Source organism: Melanotaenia boesemani, chromosome 11 (assembly GCF_017639745.1).
Source record: "Melanotaenia boesemani isolate fMelBoe1 chromosome 11, fMelBoe1.pri, whole genome shotgun sequence".
NCBI lineage: Eukaryota > Metazoa > Chordata > Actinopteri > Atheriniformes > Melanotaeniidae > Melanotaenia > Melanotaenia boesemani.
Genome location: NC_055692.1, coordinates 34,354,699 through 34,369,116, shown reverse-complemented (window position 1 = coordinate 34,369,116; position 14,418 = coordinate 34,354,699). Strand labels below are relative to the sequence as shown.

At 42.9% G+C, this 14,418-nt stretch overlaps 1 protein-coding gene across 2 annotated transcripts in view; it reads right to left on the bottom strand.

The window, feature by feature from the left end:
- Positions 1-14,418, bottom strand: part of stxbp1b (syntaxin binding protein 1b) — a 34,518-nt gene that overhangs the window by 18,365 nt on the left and 1,735 nt on the right. For both annotated transcript variants that reach the window (XM_041998819.1, XM_041998818.1), the window contains exons 2-7: positions 11,680-11,729; positions 11,511-11,592; positions 5,414-5,490; positions 5,184-5,262; positions 4,370-4,473; positions 1,019-1,167 (exon numbers count right to left, since the gene is read on the bottom strand). In XM_041998819.1, the coding sequence (XP_041854753.1) occupies positions 1,019-1,167; positions 4,370-4,473; positions 5,184-5,262; positions 5,414-5,490; positions 11,511-11,592; positions 11,680-11,729 (541 nt within the window). The remainder of the gene's footprint in view (positions 1-1,018; positions 1,168-4,369; positions 4,474-5,183; positions 5,263-5,413; positions 5,491-11,510; positions 11,593-11,679; positions 11,730-14,418) is intronic.

The following is a 14,418-nucleotide window of genomic DNA, read 5'->3' as shown; positions in this document are numbered from 1 at the left end:
AATTAATATTATTTGCCAATGATACTTGCATTTTTCATCCTGGAAAGGATTATAAAGAGCTAGTTATTAGTAAAAATAATTAATTAGACACATTTAAAGAAATTAATGGACAATAATAAATTATCAAAGAACTAAGGTAATGGTTTTTGGTAATTATAAAAACAAAGATGATGTACACATACATAGCATATAGGTAATGAAAGTATTGAACATTTAAAAAGATAAAATTCCTAGGAGTGATACTAGATAATAAAGTTAGTTGGAAGCTCCACATCAGACATATACAAAATAAAGTGGCAAAAATATCTCAATCATAAATTAAATCAAGCAGGTCCTGGATTACAAATCACTTATTATTCATTAATACTACCTTACTTAACGTACTGTATAGAGGTCTGGGGCAACAATTATAAAAATACACTTCACTTAATATTACAAAAAAGAGCAGTCCGTGTTATACATAAAGTGGGTTCTTTGGACCATACAAACTCTGTTTCTAAATTACTGAACATCCAGGCCCTGGTTAATCAACACACAGCACAGATTAGGTTTAAAACTAGCAGGAACTGGAATGCACAGTGATTTGGTGGTTAGCACCATGGCCTCACAGCAAGAAGGTTGCTAGTTCGAGCCTCGGCTGGGGGGAGGTTCGAACAGTGGCCTTTCTGTGTTCTGCTCTTGTATGCCTGGGTTCTCTCTGGGTCCTCGGGCTTCCTCCAACCATCCAAAGACATGCATGTTTGGTTAATTGGTCACGCTACATTCCCCCTAGAGTGAGTGTGAATGGTTGTCTGTGTTGACCCTGCCATGGACTGGTTACGGTGTACCCTGCCTCTCGCCTGTTAATTGCTGGGATAGACTCCAGCTTCCCGCAGACTTTAACTGGTTACCTTTGATGACTTTAGTTAGCTCCATGACTATAACTGGACACCTCCATGACTTTAACTAGTCTTCATGACTATAACTAATTACCTCTATCATACTAATAATGGGTGTGAGGTGGATCCAGAAAACTCACCCTCTGTATCGAACTCCAGGATATTCTTTCAGTGTGGCACACAGAGTGGCGATCTGCTCAGCACAACGCTCCAACATGTTGTTCTTCACATCAGCTTTAAAGGGGCTGTAGAAGTCCTGAAAGGCATCCACTTTACCCAGAGAGAAGACCTGGACACAGAAGAAGAGACACGACATGAGATCCAACCTCCATGTTTCACAGTGTTAGTCTATGTATGGCTCATCATCCTCTTGAGACTCGTCAAGTTTTCATTTGTGGTTGCTAAATATAATTTATTCAATATCTTAAACAACAACACTGTCCAAACACAAGATGTCAGGGTCGGTTACAGACACAGAGTTGTCACATTTTAGGAGAGCCACGGCAGTTGTGCTTGACAGATTAAACAGTTGGCTGGTCTCAATAAAATAAAACAATCTAGAAACAGGTGACGCAAGATTTTTCCTGACATATTTAAGCTTTTTTTTTTTTTTGCTGAAAGGTGGAAGCTGTCATCAGCTTATTAACTTACAACATTTCTTTATTGCATAACTGCAGCATTTGTCCACGACAGCATCTGATGCTAGCCCAGTAGAGGAGCATATGTCAGGGTGCTTTTTTGGGGGGATTACAGCTCTCCTTTTAATACCATCTGCACAGGGATGGCCGTCCAAAACTTTTTCACCCTGTACACACATGACTGTGTCTCCACCCACGATAACACCAATATTATAAAGTATGCTGATGATACCACATCCTGGGACTCATTACAGCAGGACAAGTTGAAGTACAAGAGTGTGAATAACATTCTTGCATATGGTGAGGTGAACAACCTCAACAACCACATGGACAAGACAAAATAAATAATGATGGACTTTAGGAAGAATCCACCCTCCCTGCAGCCCCTCTTTATCAAGGGGACTGATGTGGAGGGGGCTGGCAGTTACAGATTCCTGGGTCTACAAATAACATCAGATCTGAGCTGGACCTTAAACACTGCTGCCACAGTGAAAAAAGCCCTGCAGCGACTTTATTTCCTAAGCCTGCTCAGGAAAGCGTTCCTGTGCTGTTGCCCTCTCACCCAGGTCTACAAAAGACTGACAGAGAGCATCCTCATGACGGGCATCACTGTCTGGTATAGCAACACCAGACAGAGAGAGGGGAGGGCTCTGAAGAACGTCATAAAGACTGCAGGAAGAATCATCTGAACTAAAAGTCCGTCCCTGAACACTGCTACACTACATCTACCCACAGCTCTGTCACAAAAGAGCAGAGAACCATCAGACACATGACATCCAGCTCACTCCCTGCTCAAACACAAACACAATACATGCAAGCTCAGATGCAGACGAGCAGTGTTATCAGTATTACCACCTACTCAGCATACTTTTTCAACAGCTTCTTCCCTGCCACAGTGAGGCTCCTGGCCAACACAAGGTCATTTTTTCTTGTGCTGGCCAAAAAAAGGATTATGAAGATTCGTGTGACAGGGGTGTCCAGCTCTGGTCCTCGAAGGCCACAGTCCTGCAGGTTTTAGAAGTTTCCCTGATCCAACATGCCTGATTTAAATTAAATTGCTCTCCTCAACAGCTTGTTGTCATGTTAGGGTGAGGCAGCAGGAAACATAAAAAACCTGCAGGGTAGCACCCCCCAGGACCGACTTTGGACACCCCTGGGTTAGAGGAACTCATTAAAAGAAACACCAGAAGACAGAAACTAATTAAACCCTTTTCCACAGTCCATCCATCTGTTACTCACTCCATCACATGATAACAATCCCTGTGCTTTCTCTTCTCACACATTTCATTTGTTCTCTGATTGGCTGCTGAGTATGAGCACTGGTTCTGTCAGCCAATGATCAGAGGACGGATTAAGAGAGGGGGCAGGGTTGGTGTGATTCTTCTCAGGTCTGATCCCAAGCAGAGCAGGTTAGTCTTGGTTTTGTTTTCAACTGGCTGGTTTTGATTTAGATTATAGTTGTTCTGTTGTGTTCTTTTCTTTGAGCAGCTTCGCTAACCCCAGCACTTGTCATCGCCACCATTTGTTTGTTCCCCATTTCCCGTTACAACAATAAAACTACTGGCTTCCTTTATTAACATCTGTCCACAGTTCTTTATTTTGTTGCGCTTCTTCATACCCATATAGTGGGTCGTAACACTTGGAATATGGCATGTCTCCTGTGGGTCACATGTGGTCCCGATGCCAGCTGTTAGCCTGGAAGTGGATTACGGCAAGAAGTTTGTGGGTCAGAAGTGGTCTTAATACAGGAAGCTTTTTGTATGGCAATTTCCTTGTGAACCACCTGTGGTGGTCATATAGCTGAGCTTTGGCAGCCACGCACAGATAGTCAACGCTGTAAGGCAAGGCCAAATGTGGGCCAAATGAAAATAATTTTAATTTCAGGATTGAGCTGTTTGCAGCTGAGAAATTGATGAAAGTTTAAATCAGCTTTATGAACTTGTTGTGTTCATCTTCATTCTTCTTTTGCTTTTTTGTTCCCTTCTTGATCCTCTTCTTCTTCTTTGGTTTGTGTCTTTCACAGGTCGCATGTCAGCTGTTCTGCTCAGCACTGCCCCTGCAATTTCCAGTGGAACTGCTCTGTCTTCTGTGTCAAGCGATGGATAGCTAAGCTCCCTGAAAACAGACCAAATTAGGCGAGTAACTGACCATTTGATTTATTAGGAGTAGGAGCCTTAAGACGTAAGTTTGATCCTCAGCTGCTGCAAATGATGAAGAATTCATTTGGAAAACACGTGACTAATAAATAGACCAGGTCCTGATCTGCGATAACTTCACTGTCCATCTGTTTGCATTCGCAAACCTGGAGGTTTTTCTGTCTCACCAGCTAAGTCTTTTTCTTCATCTGTTTCTTTACAACCACCCACCATGGACCACTGAATGGATAAATGGCTTCTGAAAGTAGGAGGGTGAATCAAATGAAGCAGAGATTGACCCTAAGCATGGAAGTCTCTGTCTTCATGACCACATGTACAGACAGAAAATGAGATTCCTCTGTGTTTTTTGATGAAAGCATTGTGGCAAGTCTTCTTGTCACTATACTTTAACTTTGAGAGCAAAACCACAATCTTGTTATCCACTCAAAAACAAGTCACAGTTGCTGAATTCTTAAATTAAAAATGTCACATTTGGCTGCTACACATGTTTAATAAACACAACAACACGGTAAGTAACTGACTGACAAACTGAAAAGACATGCAGGCACAGAAAGCTCCAATTTTCTCTGGGAATACACCTCAGCTCTCCATGAAAAGCAACTACTCTGGAAGTTTTACACTCCACACTTCATCATGATGAAGGAGATAATTATGAGTGACCTGTCGTGGCCTAATCCAAAAATAGACATGACCTCACCTGAGATTCATAGGGCAGAAAGGCTATGTGGATCTCTGTCAAGGCCTTCATGGCTTTGGAGGCGCGGGATTTGGTCAGCAGTCCAAACAGCGAGTCTGGGATTGCTGCAGGGAATCACAGAAAAAACATGACTGCATGAGAAAACTGGTCCAAAATCTATCTATCTATCTATCTATCTATCTATCTATCTATCTATCTATCTATCTATCTATCTATCTATCTATCTATCTATCTATCTATCTATCTATCTATCTATCTGTCTGTCTGTCTGTCTGTCTGTCTGTCTGTCTGTCTGTCTGTCTGTCTGTCTGTCTGTCTGGCTATCCACCCATCCAATCATCCCTCCATCCACAGACATACAGTTACAGTTTGATATGCTAATAAACGCTTGTGTCTGTTAAAGGTAGAACAAACTCCCTTATATTGTGGCATCCAGTACCTCCTCCAGGATTTTTGGGGATGTTTTTAGGGGGATATTAAAATGGGGTCTAGATTACAAAATATTGAATTTGATTACACTGAATTCTAAATTATATGTTTATCAAGTTATTAAAGGTGTGGTTTTCTTTATAATAGTTATTATGATTGTTTACTGTGTGCTAATTAATTTACTTCCATTCAGCCCTTTCTGACATTTCAACCTCTAAGCTGCATCTCCACCAACTCCACCAAATTTGATGCAGCTTCGGCACATCTATGATTCATGAGTTTAATCAGCATCCAGCCTCCAACGCAGTCTTCCTTTTTCCATATGTCAGAGGGAACTTGTGTATTTCAAGGGAGAAAAGACAACAGAATAACTGGAGTTACTCACTGTCAGTGAAGAAGACATGGGCAGCTCGGTACCTCGGAGACTGTGGGTCTCTGAAGTCATCAATCAGACCCTCAACAGACTGAAACAGCACAGAGTAAGAATTACAAACTCAGCTATACAGATCAGTGCAATTGATTCTAGATTCAAATTTAAAAGATGGAATAAAGAAAGATAACTGTAGGCGGATGGCAGCTGTCTGATTCAGTCTGTGAGGAAGCTGCATGGTTTACCTCATCAGATGGTGTGATGAGGTAGATAGCCTCCATGCTGGGCAGAGGTTCACGCTTCTTAGTTATGTCTTCTACAACTGAGGAACACAAACAGTGATGATCAGGAATCACAATAACTAATCAGATTAGTTAAGAACATGCTCAACGAGCTCAGCAGCTTGTGCAGCGTTGGACAGTCAACTCCAGGAGCTCCAGATTAGTCTCCAGAACAGAACCATAACTTTTGGATCAGTTTGTTTGGTTTCTTTAAGTCTCTGGTTCTGGTTCTGCTGCCCCAGCAGATGCTGCTAGCAGACTGAACTCTCCACCAGTTCTCTGTACTCAGCTTCTTGTCCATCACTGATACTCCCCACAACTGCAGAGTAATCAGAGTATTTATACAGATGATATGATTCAGAGTTGCATTGGAAGTCTAAGGTGGACAGTGTAAAGAGAATTGGTGAGAGTACTGTCCCTTGTGGTTCTTACTGCTGCTGACCTCCATCTCAGACACACAGGTTAGCTGTTTGTTAGCCAGTCATAAATCCAGGTAGTTGTGGAGGTATCCACCTGGAGTTCATGGAGCTTCTCCCAGAGCACCTGAATTGTATTAAAAGCACTTGAGAAATCAAAGAACACTATCCTCAAAGTGCAGCCCGATTGGTCCAGATGAGAGTGGGTTCTCTGAAGCAGAAATGTGACGGCCTCTTCAACCCCAGGAACATTGCGATATGCAAACTGTAATGGATCCTGAAAGGTGTTCAGCTGCTTACTGAGGTGAGCCAAAAACATGATGTGTGGACAACTGGTCTGTAGTCTTTTGGTTGGGATTTTTTAGATACTGGAATAAGGCAGGATGAATTCCACAGCACTGGAACTCTTTTCTGACTCAATCTGGTGTTAAAAAGGTGCTGAAGAATCAAACATAGTTGCTCTGAGCAGGTTTTCAGAAGCCTGGGGCTGACACCATCTGGACCTGCAGCCTTGTTCTGGTTCAGTTTTCCAGTTGCTTCTTCACCTGACTGTACAAACAGGCTAGAGGTGGAGGCAGAGGACGTCTGAGTATGGTCGGATGTGGAGATGAGACTGTGTTAAGGTCCATGACCGACCTGCAGGGTGAAAGAGTGGAGGTGTGACAGGAAAGCTGTGGGCTCGTGGAGGGTGTGTGGTCTATTGGGCTGGAGGCAGGGGAAACGTTGTTAAAAGATCTTCTGAACTGAACCTATTGAAGAGCATGTTCAGCTCATTGGCTCTGTTCGGCCCTCCATCAGTCTGATCCCCCTTTAACTTGAAGCCAGTGATCTTTTTCATTCCTGCCCACACATCCTTCACATTGTTCTGCTGGAGCTGATGTTCTAACTTTTTTCTGTAGTCCTCCTTGCGCTTCTTAATCTTTGTTTTAAGTTTTATTGTTGTTTGTAATAATTCCCTGTCTCTAACCTTTAAGGATTTCTTTTTTTATGTTTAGCAGTTTTTCAGGTCACTGGTGATCCAGGGTTTGTTACTGGAGAAGCACCTCGCTGTTCTTTTTGGGTCGATGCTGTCAGTTCTGTCACACACTCAGTTATGGCACTGATCTCGTTTCCATGTGGTTCACAGAGGACTTTCCAGTCTGTGGCCTCAAAGCACTTCTCAGAGCATCTAGAGCTTCATTAGACCAGGTTTTAATAGTTTGTGGAAATACCGGTTGCTGCTGAACAATGGGCTTGTGACTGTGTCAGCATGCAGAGGATGAGGAATAAGGAGTGATCAGTGATGAAGAGTGGTGAGTGAAATCGTGCAAATGCAACCACGCCTCTACGAAGGTCAGAGGCAGACCAGGGCAGCCCAGAGACCCGGGCCCTCAGCAGCAGCCTTGCAGCACTAACCCAAGCTACCCCACCACGAAGACGACTCCAGCCACACCCGAAGGGCGGCAGAGGAGAGCCCCAGCAAGAGCCCCCCACGGTCTTGGGGCACAGGTCCCAGTGGGCCAAGATCGGCAGCCGCCGGCACCACCAGGGACCGGCCACCCAGGGCAGCCCAAGCGAAGGGCCCAGGAGCCCAGACGTGGCCGCCCCACCCCCCAAAGGCAAATTGGCCCGCACCATGCCTAGGAGGACCAGGCCCCCCCAGACAACCACCCGGCGTAGGCCAGCACACACCTCGATGTTCCAGCCCCACACCCTGGGAACCAGGACACCATAGACCCCCTCCCCCCACCCTCCACCTACTCCAATCTAAATTCCAATATAAACCCACACTCACACCCTCCCCTGTGCCTTACCCACAAGCATTCACTATCACACAGTCACGTCACACATAACCCACCCAACATACCCCGTAGGGGACACCCCAGGTGGACCAGAGGACAATGAGCCCCAAGCAATAGAAGCGAACTTCCCTCTGGATGTTGAGACTCTAGTGGCATTAGGCACCCCCGCTCCCCGGGTGGTCCCCCAGGGCAAGACAGGCCAGGAGAGGCCGTCCCCCATGACCGGGCCATACAGGGACTGCAGCCAATGAGCTGCCACCGACCCCAGAAGGTACCCACCCCCCACATGCCAAACAGGGAATGAGAGGATGGGGAGGACAGTGGCAGAGCCCAGACCCACGGCACACCACCCCCAGGCCCCCCCAGGCCCCCCCAGGCCCCCCCACAGGGTCATGTCATCCCTCCCCACCCCACCTACTCACCTATGATCTCGCACACTCCCACTTATCCTAGCACATGCATACGCACACACACAAACATACCCCCACACCCACACAAACATCAATCAAAGCATAGACACACACACAACATACAAACTTTCCTGTCTCACACCCCAGCACCTCCCCCTATAATCCCCCAAATCCCACTCAGCCCCCCTTCAAACCCCTACACCCTTCCTGCTCCCGGGCCATACTCTGGGTCTCAGGGCGGCAACCAGACACCAGGGCATGCACCAACCCACACCATGGCAGCAGATCCGGGCAGGCCCAGACCCCCGGCACATACGGACCCCACCACCTCGGAGGGAGGGGGGACCATCCCCAGGCACCAGAGCCCAGAACCCCCGCCCAGCCTGCCCTGGAATAGCCCGGCTGTTTGGCCCAGGACCGACGCCCACCGACCCAGGAACTACCAGTGGCCTCACCCCCCGCCACGAGGCGACCACAACCGCTGGTCCCCACAGCCCCCGACAGGGTTGGACCCAGAACCACCCCCACCTCAGAGCAGCCCAGTCCCGCACCACGGGAAACCACAAAGAACCCGCAACCACCAGTAACTCCGGGCCATTTTCCAACCCCCAAAGCAACGAGTTCACATTCCTACACTAAGTGATGGAGCTAAGCACAGGGGACCAGAGGGAATGAGATTCAGCTACATGGTTCTTTGAGGAGTCAGACATTGTCTCACTACTGATGTGGTCTACTAAGAGATTCCTAAACTGCTGAATACACAGATTATTTTTGTTTTTCCAGTTCACAATGATAGTTTTCTTTGCGATGCATAATGCTGTGCATATCATGTGTGAAGAGTAAATTACCATAATAATGTCACCCAAGTCACCTAGTAGACATAGTGCGAGGTTTGCAGGAATATTACATTTAAACCATGTTGACATGTCCACACATACCTGAAGCCAGAACCTGCGGACAGGTGTGCAGGACCACAAGGCATGGAGATAGTTGTCAGTTGTGTTTTCATTGCAGTGTGGGCAGATGTTTGATTGTGACAGACCCATCCTGAACATCCTTTGTCCTTTATAATGAGTTCTATGCAGAATTTTGAATTGTATCAGTTGCATATTTGAATTCTTAGTCACTTTAAAGGTGTTTAAACATATTTGTGACCATTCATCGTTATTAAAGTTACTGGATAAGTCAGCCTCCCATTTTGAAGTTGGAAGACAGATTGAGTCTTCTAGTTTAGATAATAGTCTATATGTTTTTGATAATAGCTTTGGGTCATTGAGATTCATGAATTCTGCCACCCTAATAGGTAGCTGTAAGTTTAATTGATTTATAATAATTGACATATAATAGATTTAAGCTGGTGATATTCTAAAAATTTTTTGCTACTGATTCCATATTGTGAAGTGAGAATATTAAATAAGAAGAAGTTTCCATTTTCTATTATATGTTATTTTTCCATTGAGTGAAACTGGTAAGCTTTTTGTTTTGCAGGATGTCAGGGTTGTTCCAGAGGGGTGTGAACTTACATGGAAAAAGTGAGGATTTGGTTATTTTTAGAAATTCCTACCAAGCCACTAAAGAGAAACTGATATTGATGCTTTTAAAACACTTATGTGTTTTGATGGCTGAGCTGATGAATGGCAGGTCAGAGATAAACACATCCTCACACAATGCTTGCTCTACATCTAACCATGGTTCATCTAGCCCGCTAGGTTTAAGCCATTTGGAGATATACTGCAGCTTGTTAGCTAAGAAAACATGATTAAAGTTGGGTAGCTCCAATCCGCCTCTGTCTTTAGTCTGTTGTAAAGTTTTTAGACTGATACGTGATGGCTTGTTTTTCCATAAAAATTTAGATATATGTGAGTCCAGTGACTTAAACCAACTGGAGGATGGTTTAGTGGGTATCATTGAAAACAGGTAGTTTACTTTAGATAGAACCATCATTTTAACTGTAGCAACCCTACCCATGAGTGATATGGGTAAGCGCCTCCACCGTGAGAGATCATCCTCTATTGCTTTAAGTAGCTGGACATAATTTGGCTTTGTTAGTTCTGATAACCTGGGGGAAATGTTTATGCCTAGATATCTAATGTTTCCAGACTGTATTGTAGTATTGGGTATGTTTTGTAGGTCACCGTTGATGGGCATAATAATAGTCTTAGACCAGTTAATAGAGTATTCAGATATTGATGAGAATGTGTTAATAAGTGTGATTGTCTGGGGGAGAGACATCGGTGAGTTCTGGAGGAAAAGTAATACATCATCAGCATAAAGACTTATCTTGTGTTCTATATTTTTGGCATGGATTCCTTTAATCTCTTTATTTTGTCTTATGGCAGCAGCTAGGGGTTCAATAAAAATAGCAAAGAGTGATGGAGAAAGCGGGCAGCCCTGTTTGGTGCCTCTCTGCAAACAGAAGCTTGGAGAAGTTTGATCATTGGTCTTCACACATGCATTTGGGTTGTTATATAATATTTTTATCCAGTCTATGAAAGATGACCCAAACCCAAATTTGTTTAACGTTGATAATAAAAATTTCCAGTTTACTCGGTCAAATGCTTTTTCTACGCCTAAAGAAATGACTGTGGATTCCAAATTGTGTAGAGCAGAATAATCCATGATGTTAATTAATCTGTGCACGTTAGTAGAGGAATGTCTACCTTAAATAATCCTGTTTGGTCAGGATGTATTATTAGAGACGTTATTTTTTCTATCCTTCTGGCCAGAGCTTTGCTGATTATTTTAAGATCTACATTTATTAATGAAATTGGACGGTAACTGGATGGAAGTGTTGGGTCTTTTCCTGGTTTTAATAGTAGAGTAATATTAGCTAGTTTCATATTTGAAGGTATTTTTTGTTTTTCCCTTATTTCTAATATCATATTGTAGAAAGTGGGTGCCACAACAGACACTGATGATCTTACAGCCACAGCTCCAGTTAGCTGTCTCAACAATAGAGGCACAAAACACAGCCCACTCAGACTCAATGTCCCCCGCCTCACTTAGGAGATGGTTGAAGCTCTGCCGGTGGTGGGAGTTGAAACTCTTTCTGACAAGGAACTCTGTCAGATATTGCCAGGAGACCCTCACAACAGTTCTGACCAACCCACTACCAGGTGGAGATCAGTTGACAGCTTTGCCCCTCTCTTCATCCAAGTATTCAACATGCTGCCTCAAGTCCGATGATACGACCACGAAGTTGATCATCGAACTGCGGTCTAGAGTGTCCTGGTGCCAAGTGCACATACATGTAGACACGTGTGGACACATGTGGACACATGGACAATCCATGACAAGCACATAAGTCAAGTTGAAATGATTCACTGAAACTGTAATGGAAGCTGATAGTTATTTAAAATAAACAAATTCTGCTTATTATTATCACTATTATTTGTTTTGAATTAACTGGACAGCTATAACTGAGCTCAACTGGGATCAACTGGGTGCTACTTACTGGTGATTCCCTCTGACATGATGTCTGTCATCTTACAGCAGGATGAAATCATCCTCATACTCAGCTTATCCACCACCAGAACCTGCAGCACCAGAAATATCAGTCTTATTTTTCATCGACTGCATAGGATTGATAAGGCCAAGCACGATGTGAGCAACAGAGTCATTACCTTCCATTTTCCTTTTTCTCGTGCCTTCTTGATGACATTGTTCATTATCTCTGCAGAGAATAACAGAAGAGAGTTTACTGTAGAATCACAATTAAAAGATTAGCTACATGGAATTCAGTTTAATCTCTATCACCCTTTTTAAAAGGGAAACAAAACCCAGAGTACCTTACAGATCAGAGGCAATACTGAAAAAGAAAATATTTTTATGCATACACGCAAACATTAACAATAAGAGCACTTTAAAATCAGCGTGCATCAAGTAGAACAATTAAAAGTAAGAAGGAAAATGAAAGATTAGACAAAGCAAAAACCTCATTTAAAAACAAGCATGGGGGCAAAAGAATGGGTGGGTTCACATCTGAGATAAGTGTGTTTCAGCATTTCAAACTGGCAAACCTTTGAAAATATAATAACTGCACCTGTTAATGTATAATAACACATGAATAAAACCAAATTTTTCAGAAATGCAAGATTGAGTAGCAATTTGTTCATGAAAATAGGTATGATTACATTATTGGCTCTATCATGATATTTATTACTATGCATATATCACACTTTATCTATCCATTAAACTAAAATTATTTTTGTTGCATTTTCACAAGCAAACAAACATCAAATAACTAGAGTTAATCAACATCTATCAGAGGCACACAGTCATGGAACTCACTACCAGCTCATATTAGAAACTGTGACAACTATCTCACCTTCAAGAAAACACTAAAAGAGTGGTTAAAAACAAACCAGTCCTGTACTCATGTGTAACTAACATCCTGTTTACCTCTTATTACTAACACTGTGTTTAATGTTTATTGTAACTATTGTAAATATGAGATGTTTGTCAATGTTTGTTCAATGTGCCTGCCTTAGGACAACAGATGCAATTTAGCTTTTGTGGCTAATTCTGGCATATTTACTGTGAAGCTTTTGCTCATATGTTGATTAATATGCATTGTCCTAAATAAATAAATAAATAAATAAAAAATAAAAAAAACATCAAACCACAACAGCAGGACAAAAAAATGAGAGGGATTTTTATATTTCTTTATTGTCTTTATGTAACTATGTTTGTTGGCTCAGTAAATAAATAAGGAGGTGAAAAACATACCTTAAGATTGATCTTAACTCAACTTTATTTATAAAGCACTTTAACTGTGAAGACCTGAAACAAATTGCTGAACACAAAAAAATAAAACAGTTTTAAAACAACTTAAACTATAAAGCAAAAACACTACAACACAAAATACAATAAAAGTACAATACAAAGAATAAAACAAGTAAAAAGGGCATTAAGAGCATTAAAATGGGAGTTTGAAGTTGGGTCGAAGGCCTGGGCCTTGAAATGGGTTTTCAGACAGGTTTCTTTAAATAGACAGAATGAAAGAAAATAATCCAGTTTTTGTCAACAACTTTACAAAGAAATGATGCAAAGCTCAGGTATCCTAATGAGCTGGTTGGACCAACCTTTATGACAACAGGAAGAGGACGGCGTGCAGGCTGACGCACCCCCACCATTGTATACCACACTCCTTACCTAACAGTTTATCTGAGATACAGGCGAGTCAGAGGTGTGAATCAGACGGATGTTTGTCAAACAGTGTTCAGTTTTCCATCAGTGGAGGTTAAGCGCCTGTCTGGTCTGTGGGACAAAGAATGAAGGGTAGGCCCTGCAATCACTGCCTCTAATCTCCTCCAATCCTCTTACCCCATCCACCGCTCCCCACCGCTATTTCTGGGCTGTTTCTGTGTCAGCTGATGTGACATCATGGGTAAACAACATCATTCACACATATATCCATCCACAAACACACACACACAATCATCAATCACAGCGTCTCCTCAGGTGTCATCTGTGATGTTTGTCACCAATAAGGTTTCAGTGAAGTGAATGGTTTGCTTTATCCAAGCTGATGACAGCATTAGGTGGAAGTCTCCAGACATAGGCTGAGAAAAAATATCTACAGCCATGCTTTAACAGAGTGATGCATCCATCCATCCATCCATCCATCCATCCATCCATCCATCATCCATCCATCCATCCATCCATCCATCCATCCATCATCCATCCATCCATCCATCCATCATCCATCCATCCATCCATCATCCATCCATCCATCCATCCATCCATCCATCCATCCATCCATCATCCATCCATCCATCCATCATCCATCCATCCATCCATCTATCCATCCATCCATCCATCATCCATCCATCCATCCATCCATCCATCATCCATCCATCCATCCATCCATCATCCATCCATCCATCCATCTATCCATCCATCCATCCATCCATCCATCCATCCATCATCCATCCATCATCCATCCATCCATCATCCATCCATCATCCATCCATCCATCCATCATCCATCCATCCATCATCCATTCATCATCCATCCATCTATCCATCCATCATCCATCCATCATCCATCATCCATCCATCCATCCATCCATCCATCCATCCATCCATCCATCATCCATCCATCATCCATCCATCTATCCATCATCCATCCATCCATCCATCCATCCATCCATCCTGTGCTCAAGCTTGGTCTCTTTCCCTCACACACACACACACACACACACACACTAATATATATATAATATATATATATATATATATATATATATATATATATATATATATATATATATATATATATATATGACTCACCCAGTCTCCCATCCATTCAGTCTTGGTATTTCTCTAGTTTCTCATGTTCCTTTTTCCTGTTCAATTCAA